Raw genomic sequence first — 18,995 nt, 5'->3', positions numbered from 1 at the left:
TAACGGGATATTTAACACGGAGGACCGACTGCAGTGAAACCCTGTCACGGTGTAACAACAGGCTAACAGGCGATATTTAACACGGAGGACCGACAGCAGTGAAACCCTGTCACGGTGTAACAACAGGCTAACAGGCGATATTTAACACGGAGGACCGACTGCAGTGAAACCCTGTCACGGTGTAACAACAGGCTAACAGGTGATATTTAACACGGAGGACCGACTGCAGTGAAACCCTGTCACGGTGTAACAACAGGCTAACAGGCGATATTTAACACGGAGGACCGACTGCAGTGAAACCCTGTCACGGTGTAACAACAGGCGATATTTAACACGGAGGACCGACTGCAGTGAAACCCTGTCACGGTGTAACGACAGGCCAACAGGCGATATTTAACACGGAGGACCGACTGCAGTGAAACCCTGTCACGGTGTAACAACAGACTAAACAGGCAATATTTAACACGGAGGACCGACTGCAGTGAAACCCTGTCACGGTGTAACAAAAGGCTAACAGGCAATATTTAACACGGAGGACCGACTGCAGTGAAACCCTGTCACGGTGAAACGACAGGCTAACAGGTGATATTTAACACGGAGGACCGACTGCAGTGAAACCCTGTCACGGTGAAACGACAGGCTAACAGGTGATATTTAACACGGAGGACCGACTGCAGTGAAACCCTGTCACGGTGTAACAACAGGCGATATTTAACACGGAGGACCGACTGCAGTGAAACCCTGTCACGGTGTAACGACAGGCCAACAGGCGATATTTAACACGGAGGACCGACTGCAGTGAAACCCTGTCACGGTGTAACAACAGACTAAACAGGCGATATTTAACACAGAGGACCGACTGCAGTGAAACCCTGTCACGGTGTAACAAAAGGCTAACAGGCGATATTTAACACGGAGGACCGACTGCAGTGAAACCCTGTCACGGTGTAACGACAGGCTAACAGGCGATATTTAACACGGAGGACCGACTGCAGTGAAACCCTGTCACGGTGTAACAACAGGCTAACAGGTGATATTTAACACAGAGGACCGACTGCAGTGAAACCCTGTCACGGTGAAACGACAGGCTAACAGGTGATATTTAACACGGAGGACCGACTGCAGTGAAACCCTGTCACGGTGAAACGACAGGCTAACAGGTGATATTTAACACGGAGGACCGACTGCAGTGAAACCCTGTCACGGTGAAACGACAGGCTAACAGGTGATATTTAACACGGAGGACCGACTGCAGTGAAACCCTGTCACGGTGTAACGACAGGCTAACGGGTGATATTTAACACCTATAGTTCATAAGTACCTACTAGACTGCTATATAGGGAATAGGGTGCCATTTGGGAAGCAGCTATAGTCACCTATGACCCCAGCTAACCTGACCAGTGTGATGCCTAACCTGCACTATGACCCCAGGCTTAGAGGCATCATGGCCTCCCTAACCTGACCAGTGTGATGCCTAACCTGCACTATGACCCAAGCTTAGAGGCATCATGGCCTCCCTAACCTGACCAGTGTGATGCCTAACCTGCACTATGACCCAAGCTTAGAGGCATCATGGCCTCCCTAACCTGACCAGTGTGATGCCTAACCTGCACTATGACCCCAGCTTAGAGGCATCATGGCCTCCCTAACCTGACCAGTGTGATGCCTAACCTGCACTATGACCCCAGGCTTAGAGGCATCATGGCCTCCCTAACCTGACCAGTGTGATGCCTAACCTGCACTATGACCCCAGGCTTAGAGGCATCATGGCCTCCCTAACCTGACCAGTGTGATGCCTAACCTGCACTATGACCCCAGGCTTAGAGGCATCATGGCCTCCCTAACCTGACCAGTGTGATGCCTAACCTGCACTATGACCCCAGGCTTAGAGGCATCATGGCCTCCCTAACCTGACCAGTGTGATGCCTAACCTGCACTATGACCCCAGGCTTAGAGGCATCATGGCCTCCCTAACCTGACCAGTGTGATGCCTAACCTGCACTATGACCCCAGCTTAGAGGCATCATGGCCTCCCTAACCTGACCAGTGTAATGCCTAACCTGCACTATGACCCCAGGCTTAGAGGCATCATGGCCTCCCTAACCTGACCAGTGTGATGCCTAACCTGCACTATGACCCCAGGCTTAGAGGCATCATGGCCTCCCTAACCTGACCAGTGTAATGCCTAACCTGCACTATGACCCCAGCTTAGAGGCATCATGGCCTCCCTAACCTGACCAGTGTGATGCCTAACCTGCACTATGACCCCAGCTTAGAGGCATCATGGCCTCCCTAACCTGACCAGTGTGATGCCTAACCTGCACTATGACCCCAGGCTTAGAGGCATCATGGCCTCCCTAACCTGACCAGTGTGATGCCTAACCTGCACTATGACCCCAGGCTTAGAGGCATCATGGCCTCCCTAACCTGACCAGTGTGATGCCTAACCTGCACTATGACCCCAGCTTAGAGGCATCATGGCCTCCCTAACCTGACCAGTGTGATGCCTAACCTGCACTATGACCCCAGGCTTAGAGGCATCATGGCCTCCCCTAACCTGACCAGTGTGATGCCTAACCTGCACTATGACCCCAGGCTTAGAGGCATCATGGCCTCCCTAACCTGACCAGTGTGATGCCTAACCTGCACTATGACCCCAGGCTTAGAGGCATCATGGCCTCCCTAACCTGACCAGTGTGATGCCTAACCTGCACTATGACCCCAGGCTTAGAGGCATCATGGCCTCCCTAACCTGCACAGGACACACTGACAGTAACATGGATAAAATTGGTTTGATTCAATAACGATGGTGCAGTATGAACATGTCCTAGGTCGTGTCTCCTTCAGCCAGGGACATATAGATGACTGCCCTGTTTGATTATCAACTCAAAACTAGATGCCTGACTATCAAAGCCAGGTGAATCACTGACTTTGACTGGAAAGAGGCGGAATAATGCAAGTCTCTCCACACCCCCCCTGGTTCTACAGGGGGCTGTCTGTTCCAAATGGTACCCTATTCACTATATAGTGCACTACTTTTAACCAGAAGCCCCTATGGGTAGTAATACACTATATAGGGAATAGGCTTCCATTTGGGATGCAGCCACTGTCATGTCACTGTGAGAGCGGCCGTTATAGCTAAAGACGGTCTTAAAATGGTGGTAACGCCCTGGTATCGGCCAGGTCTGGACCATGCAGAGCAGAGCACAGCAGAGACACCATCCCTTACGGATAATAAGAAGGTGGAAATCATACCGGCTCAGGAATAGAACCAACCAGTTAGAAAAGACAGGGTTAAAAGACGTACTGGTGTTCCCACGCATACACACACTGTCCCCAGCCACACACACACACTGTCCCCAGCCACACACACACACACACACACTGTCCCCAGCCACACACACACACACACACTGTCCCCAGCCACACACACACACACACTGTCCCCAGCCACACACACACACACACACTGTCCCCAGCCACACACACACACACACACACTGTCCCCAGCCACACACACACACACATGTCCCCAGCCACACACACACTGTCCCCAGCCACACACACACACACACACACACACTGTCCCCAGCCACACACACACAACACACTGTCCCCAGCCACACACACACACACACTGTCCCCAGCCACACACACACACACACTGTCCCCAGCACACACACACACACACACTGTCCCCAGCCACACACACACACACACACACTGTCCCCAGCCACACACACACACACACACACACACTGTCCCCAGCCACACACACACACACACTGTCCCCAGCCACACACACTGTCCCCAGCCACACACACACACACACTGTCCCCAGCCACACACACACACACACTGTCCCCAGCCACACACACACACTGTCCCCAGCCACACACACACTGTCCCCAGCCACACACTGTCCCCAGCCACACACACACTGTCCCCAGGCACACACACACACTGTCCCCAGCCACACACACACACTGTCCCCAGGCACACACACACACTGTCCCCAGCCACACACACACACTGTCCCCAGGCACACACACACACACTGTCCCCAGGCACACACACACACTGTCCCCAGGCACACACACACACTGTCCCCAGCCACACACACCACTCCGAGCCTAAGTTTCATCCCACATTATGAACAATAACTCTCCACCTACTGTTTTGGATGCAGTAACAATGTACTGGATGACCATCTCTCTCTTGGTGGTCAGATCTTTCTCTCTCAGAGGAGCCTTCTTGTCCTCATTCAGGTTCATATCCTCCTGAGAGAGAGAGAGAGAGAGAGAGAGAGAGAGAGAGAGAGAGAGAGAGAGAGAGAGAGAGAGAGAGAGAGAGAGAGGAGAGAGAGAGAGAGAGAGAGAGAGAGAGAGAGACAGAGAGAGAGACAGAGAGAGACAGAGACAGAGACAGAGAGAGAGAGAGAGAGAGAGAGACAGAGACAGAGACAGAGAGAGAGAGAGAGAGAGAGAGAGAGAGAGAGAGAGAGAGAGAGAGAGAGAGAGAGAGAGAGAGAGAGAGACAGAGAGAGAGAGAGAGAGAGAGAGAGAGAGAGAGAGAGAGAGAGAGAGAGAGAGAGAGAGAGAGAGAGAGAGAGAGAGAACGAGAGAGAGAGAGAGAGAACGAGAGAGTAGAGAGAGAAGAAGAGAGAGTAGAGAGAGAGAGTGAGTAGAGCAGAGAGAGCGAGAGAGTAGAGAGAGAGAGAGAGAGAGAGAGAGTGGAGTGGAGAGAGAGAGAGAGAGTGGAGGAGAGAGAGAGAGAGAGGGAGGGATTGGAGAGAGAGAGAGAGGTGTGGAGAGAGAGAGGTGTGGAGAGAGAGAGAGAGGAGTGGAGAGAGAGAGAGGTGTGGAGAGAGAGAGGTGTGGAGAGAGAGAGAGGAGTGGAGAGAGAGAGAGAGAGAGAGAGGGAGGTGTGGAGAGAGAGAGATAAATATATATGTTAGGCTGGTTAAAAGTTGTACCACACTTTGAGCGGTTGTCTCCCAGTAATAGAGCTGAACTGGTGAAACATCAAACATTAAAAGAGATGTTAGAGACCTGGGTAGGATCCACCCTGTATATTTGGTGCGAACATCTGGGACAGTGTTGTTCTCTTTAGCTAGCAAACCTCTCAGTTATTACTGTGAAATCCACAGGCTTTTTAAAAGGTTCAACAAAACGTCTTGACATTTCATTACTCTTCCCATTTTAAAAGCATATTGGATTAAAACAGATAACACCTGTGTAGTTAATGAACTAGCTGCAAGTACATATTAAAGCCATATCATTAATTGCCATCATTCTCTTAAAATATGAGCATGGCGTCCACAGAGCTCTCTACAATGGGACAGTGTCCTAGCAGCAGCACCAGTGGCCACTAGTCATGAGCTCTCTACAATGGGACAGTGTCCTAGCAGCAGCACCATAGTGGCCACTAGTCATGAGCTCTCTACAATGGGACAGTGTCCTAGCAGCAGCACCATAGTGGCCACTAGTCATGAGCTCTCTACAATGGGACAGTGTCCTAGCAGCAGCACCATAGTGGCCACTAGTCATGAGCTCTCTACAATGGGACAGTGTCCTAGCAGCAGCACCATAGTGGCCACTAGTCATGAGCTCTCTACAATGGGACAGTGTCCTAGCAGCACCATAGTGGCCACTAGTCATGAGCTCTCTACAATGGGACAGTGTCCTAGCAGCAGCATAGTGGCCACTAGTCATGAGCTCTCTACAATGGGACAGTGTCCTAGCAGCAGCACCATAGTGGCCACTAGTCATGAGCTCTCTACAATGGGACAGTGTCCTAGCAGCAGCAGCATAGTGGCCACTAGTCATGAGCTCTCTACAATGGGACAGTGTCCTAGCAGCAGCACCATAGTGGCCACTAGTCATGAGCTCTCTACAATGGGACAGTGTCCTAGCAGCAGCACCATAGTGGCCACTAGTCATGAGCTCTCTACAATGGGACAGTGTCCTAGCAGCACCATAGTGGCCACTAGTCATGAGCTCTCTACAATGGGACAGTGTCCTAGCAGCAGCACCATAGTGGCCACTAGTCATGAGCTCTCTACAATGGGACAGTGTCCTAGCAGCAGCACCATAGTGGCCACTAGTCATGAGCTCTCTACAATGGGACAGTGTCCTAGCAGCAGCATAGTGGCCACTAGTCATGAGCTCTCTACAATGGGACAGTGTCCTAGCAGCAGCACCATAGTGGCCACTAGTCATGAGCTCTCTACAATGGGACAGTGTCCTAGCAGCAGCAGCACCATAGTGGCCACTAGTCATGAGCTCTCTACAATGGGACAGTGTCCTAGCAGCAGCACCATAGTGGCCACTAGTCATATCATACCTTTTATCTTTCCAAAGAGCATCACAGAGGTAGAACCATAGAATTACATATTACATTATTATTTAATAGGATCTCTGTGGGTGTCCATCTGAAAGACAGATCATTTTTTCATTTGTCCTTTCCTTCAAAAGTCAAAAGAAAGCCATGCCGTATAAAATGGGAAAGTGATTGGGCTTTATGCAAGCAGCCAGCGTGAAGAGAGAAGAGAGATCGTTCCTGCATCATAAACGCCACCCTGTTCCCTATATAGGGCCCATTGGTCTCTGGTCTAAAGTAGTGCACTATATAGGGAATAGGGTGTCATAGGGCTCTGGTCTAAAGTAGTGCACTATATAGGGAATAGGGTGCTATTTGGGATTCAACCCCAGCGTTGTAACGTCCTGGATGTGATGGCCTGTTCTCTTGGAGCCTTGGCTACATGGAAAGGTGACATTTCCATTGGTAAATACAGGAAACAGCCCAGAGACGTTACAGAGAGACAGAGACAGGAAACAGCCTAGAGAAGTTACAGAGAGACAGAGACAGGAAACAGCCCAGAGACGTTACAGAGAGACAGAGACAGGAAACAGCCCAGAGACGTTACAGAGAGACAGAGACAGGAAACAGCCTAGAGAAGTTACAGAGAGACAGAGACAGGAAACAGCCCAGAGACGTTACAGAGAGACAGAGACAGGAAACAGCCCAGAGAAGTTACAGAGAGACAGAGACAGGAAACAGCCCAGAGACGTTACAAAGAGACAGAGACAGGAAACAGCCCAGAGACGTTACAGAGAGACAGAGACAGGAAACAGCCCAGAGAAGTTACATACAGATGACGGTTGAATACTAAATAGCACCCTATCCCCTAAATAGGGCACTACTTTTGACCAGAGATGATGGGTCTCTGGTCAAAAGTAGTGCACTATATAGGGAATAGTTACTTTGAGTTATTGATGTGAAAAATAGAGTTTGAAATGTTCCATATGGATGGTAAAGTGTAAGTGGTCATTTTGATGGAGCCAGTATTGATGGAGAGAGTTGGACAGATGTTGTTAAAAAGAGACGATGGGCTTCACAAGTTTCCTTTGTCCTCAGTCTGCTTCAGTAGACCACTAGGACGAGCTCAATTATCTGTGACACACACACACACACACAGACACACACAGTTGTTTTTCATATTTGTTTTTCTTAATATTAGTTGTAAGATTTTTTTTATTTGAAATTCAGTTAAGTGTCAGTTCTCAGATCTTTTTTATTTTCTTGTTTTTATTTAGTTTAAAAAGGTGCTACGCCAGGCCTCCCGAGTGGCACAGCTGTCTAAGGCACTGCATTGCAGTGCTGAGGCTTCACCACAGCCTTGGGTTCGATACCAGGCTGTGTCACAGCCGGCCGTGACCGGGAGCCCCATTGGCCCAGCGTTGTCCGGTTTGGGGTAGGGTTTGGCCGGGGGAAATTCCTTGGCTCATCGTGCTCTAGCGACTCCTTGTGGCAGGCCGTGTGCCTGCAAGCTGACTTCAGTCGTCAGTTGAACGGTGTTTCCTCCGACACATTGGTGCGGCTGGCTTCCGGGTTAAGCGAGCAGTGTGTCAAGAAGCAGTGAAGCTTGGCAGGTCATGATTTGGAGGATGCATGGCTCTCGACCTTCGCCTCTCCTGAGTCCGTTGGTGAGTTGCAGCAATGAGTCAAGACTGTAACAACCAATTGGATATCACGAAATTGGGGAGAAAAAAGGGGTAAAACATATATTTATTGTTTTTAAGTACATTCTATATATATATATATATATATAATTAATAAAATATATTTAATTTAATAAAAAGTACTACACCTAGAATTTCTCAGAAATTCTCCCACCAGCCCATCTCCCATCATGGTAGAGACTCGCTCTTGAGCCTTTCACTTTTGGTCCACCAGCTTCAAACGATATTTATTGTTATTGAAAATATATTTCACAGAGATTTAGATGGTACAATGATTCCATACACTATTCAGTGCTTGTTTTCTCACATAAACTGAAATTGAGCGAACAGTGTAGAATTTTAGCAACCGGGAAATGACAGAGCGATTTCTACATTGGCCACTTGACCCGATTTCCACTAGATAACAAAGCGAACAAAATCAAAACAGCTTTCCCATTTTGACAACAGATGCCAGTCCAGCAGGAGAAATCAATAGGCGAATATCACAGCCAAATCAGAAAGAGAAATTACTGTAACCAGACAGAAAAATTACCGTAACCAAACAAACATTGATTAATGATGGGAATTAACAGTAAACTGTTGACAAACCAGAATCAACAGTAGAATATTTACTGTTAATTCCCATAATTTCTAGACATGAATGAAACAGGAACCAATTTGCTGTGATGTGTGCAGTAGATGTGTACATGTGATATTTGAGGCTCTCACTAATTGGTTGTACAATGTGTATACATACATTATGATTTCAGTTTGAGTGTGATATAGAGTTAAAGTTGGCCAAATACATTTAAACTCAGTTTTTCACAATTCCTGACATTTAATCCTAGTAAGAATTCCCTGTCTTAGGTCAGTTAGGATCACCACTTTATTTTAAGAATGTGAAATGTCAGAATAATAGTAGAGAGAATTATTTATTTCAGCTTTTATTTCTTTCATCACATTCCCAGTGGGTCAGAAGTTTACATACACTCAATTAGTATTTGGTAGCATTGCCTTTAAATTGTTTAACTTGGGTCAAACGTTTCGGGTAGCCTTCCACAAGCTTCCCACAATAAGTTGGGTGAATTTTGGCCCATTCCTCCTGACAGAGCTGGTGTAACTGAGTCAGGTTTGTAGGCCTCCTTGCTCTCACGCGCCTTTTCAGTTCTGCCCACAAATTTTCTATAGGATTGAGGTCAGGGCTTTGTGATGGCCACTCCAATACCTTGACTTTGTTGTCCTTAAGCCATTTTGCCACATTTTACATTTACATTTTAGTCATTTAGCAGACGCTCTTATCCAGAGTGACTTACAGTTAGTGAGTGCATACATTTTCATACTGGCCCCCCGTGGGAAACGAACCCACAACCCTGTCGTTGCAAGCGCCATGCTCTACCAACCATACTTCCACAACTTTGGAAGTATGCTTGGGGTCATTGTCCATTTGGAAGACCCATTTGCGACCAAGTTTTAACTTCCTGACTGATGTCTTGAGATGTTGCTTCAATATATCCACATCATTTTACTTCCTCATGATGCCATCTATTTTGTGAAGTGCACCAGTCCCTCCTGCAGCAAAGCACCCCCACAACATGATGCTGTCACCCCCGTGCTTCAAGGTTGGGATGGTGTTCTTCGGCTTGCAAGCATCCCCCTTTTTCCTCCAAACATAACGATGGTCATTATGGGCAAACAGTTCTATTTTTGTTTCATCAGACCAGAGGACATTTCTCCAAAAAGTACGATCTTAGTCCCCATGTGCAGTTGCAAACCGTAGTCTGGCTTTTTTATGGCGATTTTGGAGCAGTGGCTTCTTCCTTACTGAGTGGCCTTTCAGGTTATGTCGATATAGGACTCGTTTTACTGTGGATATAGATACTTTTGTACCTTTTTCCTCCAGCATCTTCACAAGGTCCTTTGCTGTTGTTCTGGGATTGATTTGCACTTTTCGATGTCAATTAGCCTATCAGAAGCTTCTAAAGCCATGACATCATTTTCTGGAATTTTCCAAGCTGTTTAAAGGCACAGTCAACTTAGTGTATGTAAACTTCTGACCCACTGGAATTGTGATACAGTGAATTATAAGTGAAATAATCTGTCTGTAAACAATTGTTGGAAAAATTACTTGTGTCATGCACAAAGTAGATGTCCTAACCGACTTGCCAAAACTATAGTTAGTTAACAAGAAATTTGTGGAGTGGTTGAAAAACAAGTTTTAATGACTCCAACCTAAGTGTATTTAAACTTCCGACTTCAACTGTAGAGGTTAGAAACATGTTCATTTCAACATTATAAAGAAAACCTTTTATAAACAATGGCAACACTGCCGTGTAACCTGAGCCTCGCCGTTGGAAAGTCCCGACTTTGGACTGTGGCAGATGCACCTCTGCCGACTACACTCTACAGCGGGTTGATTTAGCCTTACCGCTCAAAACACGCACAACACCTGCAGCGTAGCTCGCTGAGTCTACCTTATAAATTATAAAAGTCAACCTCAACGCCACCCGCCAGATTCAGAAGTTTAAACCCAAATAAACCCCCCCAAAAAAATGCATGAACACCCATTTGACAAACCCATTCAGTAAAACTAGAACTGAACATAATTCATGATGGTTTTTTATTTTTTTATTTTGTTTTAGGGTCAAATATAGTTTCAGTTTTTGTTGATAATTTTTTTATTTGATATGATTGGTTTGAGTTTACTATAATAGCGTGGCCAACAGACACACAGTCTAGCTCTCTCTTTCAACAGCGTGTCATCACAATGGTTATGGAGTTGTGCTCCTTCCTGTGTAATGTCTTGGTCTTCACGGCCAACGGTCAATTTCATTCTCTAATAGAAAGCAATAGGGATGTAAATTGGATAGGTTTTAAGAAAAAAGAAAAGTCAAAAAGAAGAAAAGGAAGGAGAAACATCATTTTAGAAGAGAGGACAAAAAAGAAGGAGGAAAGAGGGGGGGAGAAAGAGCCGAGGTTGAAACAGCGTCCGTGTCAGCTGACGAGGTTAGAGGACGCGGAGTTCCAAAAGATGAAACGTAGACGTGTGTCTAAAGATGAAAGTTAGCCCGCACGACGGTGTGGCTGTCGGCGAGGTTAGCTTATCATGGCCTCTTTAGAGAAAGCAACTGATGAGTCAATGGAAAACTTGGCTGTTCTGTAACTGGCCTTAAAAACATCCATAAGGTCCATCTTTTCCTGGCAAAACGGCATCAAATCTTCATTTTAGCCAACACTGTCAGAGGGATTCAAGTGTTAAACTTTGCCTCCACTGATACCTGTGGGCCTTTTTTTAAACTGTATCACAGTCATGTGGAGGATCAGGCAGGGCATCAATTACCAGTGTTGTCCCCATCGCCTCTCTATGGCAGAGCTGTATGAATCATTACCAGTGTTGTCCCCGTCACCTCTCTATGGCAGAGCTGTATGAATCATTACCAGTGTTGTCCCCGTCACCTCTCTATGGCAGAGCTGTATGAATCATTACCAGTGTTGTCTCCTCTCTATGGCAGAGCTGTATGAATCATTACCAGTGTTGTCCCCATCGCCTCTCTATGGCAGAGCTGTATGAATCATTACCAGTGTTGTCCCCATCGCCTCTCTATGGCAGAGCTGTATGAATCATTACCAGTGTTGTCCCCATCGCCTCTCTATGGCAGAGCTGTATGAATCATTACCAGTGTTGTCCCCATCACCTCTCTATGGCAGAGCTGTATGAATCATTACCAGTGTTGTCCCTATCGCCTCTCTATGGCAGAGCTGTATGAATCATTACCAGTGTTGTCCCTATCGCCTCTCTATGGCAGAGCTGTATGAATCATTACCAGTGTTGTCCCTATCGCCTCTCTATGGCAGAGCTGTATGAATCATTACCAGTGTTGTCTCCTCTCTATGGCAGAGCTGCAGTGGCGGCTCCTGAAAAAATTCTCAGGAGGGGCAATTTTTCTGATGATTTAGGTGACCTACACACATTTAAAAAAAGATATGTCCAGCAACAACATGAAGACAGGGGCAGCATATAAGTCAATACCAGAAGCATTTATTGACTGATCTCAAAAGTGTTGGCTTACCAGGGTTGGTGGAGCCCTCAGTTTCATCTTTGCCTCGCAAAGCTAACTCAAACACTCCGCAAAACTTCACACACTGGATTAGCCGGCTGAGGATGTGGCGGTTCTTGCTAATGTCGTAGTAAATATATTTGTTATAGTGAATATGGAATATGATATGTTGAGTAAAATGTTGTGCTAAGATCTATTTAGGTCAGGAGCTGGTTATAAGTTATGTTCCTATCCAATAACAATGGACAAAAGGGTCCTATCTTGTCAGCCTTGTCAGCAGGTGGCCAAGGACAACACCCACGCCATAGGCCTCTCAGTTCTTCCAACTCACGAGTTCTTGCTCTGAGGACACACACACACACACAAACACACACACACACACACATCATCACTGTTAAACACACACACACACACACACATCATCACTGTTAAACACACACACACACACACACACACAAAAAAATCCCCTCTCTTAGGCTGAACATTTGAAGACAGAGAACCCGACTCAGAGCCAATGCAACAGTGACAGTAGCCTGGAGGGGACCTCGCCCAACTCATCAGGACCAATCAGAAGATCAGAACTACTAGATTGAACCTACTTCATTTATTGCATAAAATGTCTGCACACAATGTTTCGGGGCTCTCTTCAGATAATAATAATAATAATAATAATAATAATATGCCATTTAGCAGACGCTTTTATCCAAAGCGACTTACAGTCATGCGTGCATACATTTTTGTGTATGGGTGGTCCCGGGATCGAACCCACTACCTTGGCGTTACAAGCACCATGCTCTACCAGCTGAGCTACAGAAAGTGGATACTCATGGATGCGCATTGCAATTGTAAAATGTCAACACAATTGGAGACACCACGTCATTTTTGGAGACATGTTATTGACAGTAAACTATTGTAGATGCGACTGCTAACTAAATAAAACATTTTAGCTGGCTAGCTAATCATCTTAGCTAAATGTGGGGCAAACAATTCAGTTATTTACCGTTAATTTGAGGGATTGGGGTGAAAGAAATCGAGTTACATAGTGATACTTTACGATATACTGTATTGACAATATCGCAATATTTTAGCGCTAGTTGGCTGTACCTGCACCAAAACACCATTATTGTTCCTTCATAGCTTGTTCTCAATCTTTTCACATTGGGAGCCAATTTGTTTTCCAGCACTTTTATTTCCATGACTGATCAAAACTCGTTCTCATGGCTTTCTGATCCCTCTGCAACAGACATATGGTGCGCAATAAAATCACAGTATCGAATCGCAATACGTATAGAATCATGAGACTCGCAATGCTGATGCATATATCTTATCGTGAGGTTCCTGGCAATTCCCAGCCCAAGTTCATTTGCCACAACAAATCTCTTCGCTAGCAAACGCAATGTGTCTCCAGCAATGTTTACTTTTTGACGTTCTATGGCATCTCCACTTTCCAAGCATATATGACCACATGTAATATTTTGGTAAGTGATGCAAATAGTGAACTATGTAGGGCCAGGATGTAAAATATATGTAGCTGCAGCAATTTCTCTTATCTGATATGGTAAGTAATGGGGCTTGATTTATAGCTCCCTAAGAGTTTGACGAACGGGTCCGTGAACGCGATTGCAGATATCTTTACCTCTGAATAAACTGCCTTATATTATACAATTATCCACCTTGTCCAAAAGTCTCTACTTTTTCTCCGTTCTCCAGTAAACTTGTTTTATCAACAATAGTAAGGTTCAATGACACAGAAAGCAGTTCAATGTCGGGGTACAGTCGCTCTCTTACCAGGATCGCGGTCCGCTCTGACCAGGGTGAAGGTGGCCGGCTCCACCTCTCTGCCAGCAGCGTTTTCATTATTTAGTCCGTTCGTAGCGGGTATGTACACGATCAACAAGATCAGTCCAAAACCGAAGATCAGTCCAAAGCAGAATGTTTGCAGAATGTTTGTAAACTAAGTCTACAAATTAAAAACATAAAATAACGCCACACTGCAGGTCGCAACATAGACGCTGATAGCCGCCATTGTCTTAGTTACGTTCAACGTTAAGTCACGTATGACGAGCGTAAGTGCATGCACACAGACACCCATAGAGAATGTATTGAAAGCTTTGAAATGTGAAAAAAATTGATTTTACATGACAGGCTATGAGAGACTTCTGGGCGATTTTCAACCTGACTGAAATCGCCCAAAAAACGGGCGGGGCCATTTGAAGCACGACTTTAGCCTGATTTGACATTTAGTGGCTGGCAGATCAGACGTGAACACTGATAACTGCTGTTGCCGTGATATAATTTTTATAAATTTATAAAAAAAAATTATATATATTTTTTTTTTTTTTTTTTATAATTGATTAGAAAAAAAATCCCTTCCTTTTCCCGTTTGGCAGTGCGTCGCCCATATCGCCCTATTGAACAAGCCGTCCCTGCAGAGCTGTATGAATCATTACCAGTGTTGTCTCCTCTCTATGGCAGAGCTGTATGAATCATTACCAGTGTTGTCCCCATCTCCTCTCTATGGCAGAGCTGTATGAATCATTACCAGTGTTGTCCCCATCTCCTCTCTATGGCAGAGCTGTATGAATCATTACCAGTGTTGTCCCCATCTCCTCTCTATGGCAGAGCTGTATGAATCATTACCAGTGTTGTCTCCTCTCTATGGCAGAGCTGTATGAATCATTACCAGTGTTGTCCCCATCTCCTCTCTATGGCAGAGCTGTATGAATCATTACCAGTGTTGTCCCCATCTCCTCTCTATGGCAGAGCTGTATGAATCATTACCAGTGTTGTCCCCGTCACCTCTCTATGGCAGAGCTGTATGAATCATTACCAGTGTTGTCCCCATCGCCTCTCTATGGCAGAGCTGTATGAATCATTACCAGTGGTCCCCATCATCTCTCTATGGCAGAGCTGTATGAATCATTACCAGTGTTGTCCCCGTCACCTCTCTATGGCAGAGCTGTATGAATCATTACCAGTGTTGTCTCCTCTCTATGGCAGAGCTGTATGAATCATTACCAGTGTTGTCCCCATCGCCTCTCTATGGCAGAGCTGTATGAATCATTACCAGTGTTGTCCCCGTCACCTCTCTATGGCAGAGCTGTAGTATGAATCAGACCACTTGCTCTGACTAATGACAAGAGGAGGCTGTGTCCATGTTCATGACGCATCCATCCATCCCACCACCATCCATCCATCCCACCACTGCCTCCATCCATCCATCCATCCATCCATCCATCCATCCATCCATCCATCCCACCACCGCCTCCATCCATCCATCCATCCAACCACTGCCTCCATCCATCCATCCATCCCACCACTGCCTCCATCCATCCATCCATCCCACCACTGCCTCCATCCATCCATCCATCCCACCACTGCCTCCATCCATCCATCCATCCATCCCACCACTGCCTCCATCCATCCATCCATCCATCCATCCATCCATCCACCGCCTCCATCCATCCATCCATCCAACCACTGCCTCCATCCATCCATCCATCCCACCACTGCCTCCATCCATCCATCCATCCATCCATCCCACCACTGCCTCCATCCATCCATCCATCCCACCACTGCCTCCATCCATCCATCCATCCCACCACTGCCTCTATCTATCCCACAACCACACACACCCGGCTGCCGCTCAACGCTAGGTTTGTGTACACACTAGGTCACACCACATGATCTGTTCTGCAGTAATTTAAAGAATCAAAATCATCACTTACATGATCTTGGTTGGTTTATAGGAATGAGTTAAAAAGCGCTACAAAAAAAGATGACAATGAAGCCATCAAGCTTTCAGCTGACTGGAGCTGATTCTGGTTATAGGCTATTTTGGTTATAGGCTCATAGAATATTCATAGAAAGGGTTTTCTTTGCAAAACACCCCATTTAGCCCTTCTCTTAACCCCACTAGACCTCCCCAAAACACCCCATTTAGCCCTTCTCTTAACCCCACTAGACCTCCCCAAAACACCCCATTTAGCCCTTCTCTTAACCCCCACTAGACCTCCCCAAAACACCCCATTTAGCCCTTCTCTTAACCCCACTAGACCTCCCCAAAACACCCCATTTAGCCCTTCTCTTAACCCCACTAGACCTCCCCAAAACACCCCATTTAGCCCTTCTCTTAACCCCACTAGACCTCCCCAAAACACCCCATTTAGCCCTTCCCTTAACCCCACTAGACCTCCCCAAAACACCCCATTTAGCCCTTCTCTTAACCCCCCTAGACCTCCCCAAAACACCCCATTTAGCCCTTCTCTTAACCCCACTAGACCTCCCCAAAACACCCCATTTAGCCCTTCCCTTAACCCCACTAGACCTCCCCAAAACACCCCATTTAGCCCTTCTCTTAACCCCACTAGACCTCCCCAAAACACCCCATTTAGCCCTTCTATTAACCCCACTAGACCTCCCCAAAACACTTATGACTTCCTGTTCTGGTCTCCCAGGCAGGGGAAGCAGCAACAGACAAAGCGGAGGATCCTGTCATTTAGAATTATGGCTGTGACTGAAACTTGCATGAAGCAATTTGACAGAAAACCCCAATACGGAGAACAGTCCACTAAACAGAATGATTCATCACATTGTCTGGACTGACTGATGGGGACCACACAGGAGGCTGCTGAAGGGGAGAAGGGCTCATAATAAATGACACGGAAACCAATGTGTTTGATCCCCTTCCACTCATACCGCTCCAGTCATTACCACCAACCTGTTCTCCCCAATTAAGATACCACCAACCTCCTGTGATAGGGGGCTGATGGTTAATGTGTGCTTAATGCGTCATCCATGTCACCAAGGGTGCTTCCAAATGCCACCCTTGTCACCTAAAATGAGACACTACTTCTCAAAAGTAGTGCACTATATACACAGGGTGCCATTTAGAACGCAACCCCATTTTAGCAACTCAATCTTCTTAGGCGGCGGCCACAGACCCACCACAGAAGCCAGGTAATCCTGGGTGACATTTTCTTTCAGGATTTGTCCCAAATGGCACCCTGTTCCCTACATAGTGCTCTACTTGTGACCAGAGCCCGGTGGGTCAAAAGCAGTAAACTTTATAGGGAATAGGGTGCCATTTGGAACGTAGATCCAACAGCTCTGTTCCCGAGGGGAGACGAGCTTTTTAAATCCCCACCGGAACACTAGGTGAGAGGTCAGAGGTTAGTGGTCAGGGAGAAAACCCAGAGACATCTTTATGAAACTTTATAATTGGATGTTCTTTTGAGTACAACAAAAATGGATGAAGAGGGGTTGTTCTTTCCATTGGGATGTTCTTATGAATGGATATCCTCTACTGTTGAAGATGTGAAAGGTGCAAAGAAATGTCGAAGGCACCGTAACCGAGTCGGTGGAATGAACACGCTTGTCACTGACCTGACTAACAATGCAACTGTCTAACAATGCAACTGTCTGCATGACCATGAAGCTGCAAAGACGGAGTTTGGTTTTGAAACTTTATCATGGGAGGTTCTTTTGAGCACAGCAACAAAATGGAGGACGAGACCAAGAGATGTCGTCACTCTATGATTGGATGTTTTTTTTCGAACTGAAGTTCTCTTCTTTTGAAGAGGGGAAATGTATAAAAGAAATGTGCAAGACATACTTATTACAGAAAATATAACTGTCTGCAGGACCAGGAAGCTTCAAAGACGTAGTGAAGACATACTTATTACAGAAAACATAACTGTCTGCAGGACCAGGAAGCTTCAAAGACGTAGTTTAAGCATTCAAGCAATTTAATATCAAGCTGATGTAATACGTGCTGGTATGTTGGAATATCACAATTCTGAATGTTGCCCAATTCAAACCATAGCGATAACTGTGACCTCTAGTTATAACCATAGCGATAACTGTGACCTCTAGTTATAACCATAGCGATAACTGTGACCTCTAGTTATAACCATAGCGATAACTGTGACCTCTAGTTATAACCATAGCGATAACTGTGACCTCTAGTTATAACCATAGCGATAACTGTGACCTCTAGTTATAACCATCGCGATAACTGTGACCTCTAGTTATAACCATAGCGATAACTGTGACCTCTAGTTATAACCATAGCGATAACTGTGACCTCTAGTTATAACCATAGCGATAACTGTGACCTCTAGTTATAACCTAAGAGCAAAATGGACCACACTGTGTATTTTCCCCTATGGTAAAAAGAGCATGTACCGTTATATATTTTGAATGTGAAACTGTCAGTATGTCTGACTCTGAGAAAATGCCCTGGAGCCTGATAACATACCATACCATCATCATCATCATCATCATCATCATCATCATCTTCTCAAGCTCACACACACACACACACACACACACACACACCCTATCCATCCATCACCTACCATCATCTTCTCGAAGAGGCCCAGTATCTCCTTCTCTGAGGTGATCTTGGAGGACAGGTCCTCAAACTCAGCGGAGGAGGAAGAGGAGGACCATTCAGAGGAAGAGGAGTGTTTGACGTGGGGGAGGTGAGGACGCTCCTTCTTACTGCCCGGGATACGGATACTGGCAAACCTGTCCAGCTGAGGAACACAGACAGGCACAAGGAGGGGAAAAGGAATAAGACTAATGTTCTCATAAAACAAGGTTATGGGCCAAATTAAAGACCTACTGACAGACGAAGCTGTTTGTTAGACAGGTCAAGGTTCAAGGTTAATACTAGCCTGACTGTTAACGTTTGGGTGTTAGCGAAGCTGTGATACATTGACATAGATCAACATGAAAAAGGCAAGGCAAGCATCACCTAAAGAAAAATAAAGGAAAGAGCCCGAAATGGATTTATTAGATAAAAATAAAGGCAAAAACATCCAAGCGGCAGTACAGCAGCATTAAACCAAGGATAGCACAATTATGTCATAGACTTATTTCTATATTGGTGCTGAAGTCCACCTTACTGTGTGGTCCTTATGTATAAAGTACA

General features: G+C 46.0%; 1 protein-coding gene across 1 annotated transcript in view; it reads right to left on the bottom strand.

The window, feature by feature from the left end:
* Positions 1-2,713: 2,713 nt before the first annotated feature.
* The window catches only part of LOC123487237 (protein diaphanous homolog 3-like), a 56,326-nt gene continuing 40,044 nt past the window's right edge, over positions 2,714-18,995 (bottom strand). Inside the window, exons 3-5 of the mRNA XM_045218413.1 lie at positions 18,418-18,597; positions 4,176-4,280; positions 2,714-2,752 (exon numbers count right to left, since the gene is read on the bottom strand). Of these exons, the coding sequence (XP_045074348.1) occupies positions 2,714-2,752; positions 4,176-4,280; positions 18,418-18,597 (324 nt within the window). The remainder of the gene's footprint in view (positions 2,753-4,175; positions 4,281-18,417; positions 18,598-18,995) is intronic.

Source organism: Coregonus clupeaformis, unplaced genomic scaffold, assembly GCF_020615455.1.
Source record: "Coregonus clupeaformis isolate EN_2021a unplaced genomic scaffold, ASM2061545v1 scaf1555, whole genome shotgun sequence".
In the NCBI taxonomy this organism is placed as follows: Eukaryota; Metazoa; Chordata; class Actinopteri; order Salmoniformes; family Salmonidae; genus Coregonus; species Coregonus clupeaformis.
This window is presented reverse-complemented; position numbering and strand designations above follow the sequence as displayed.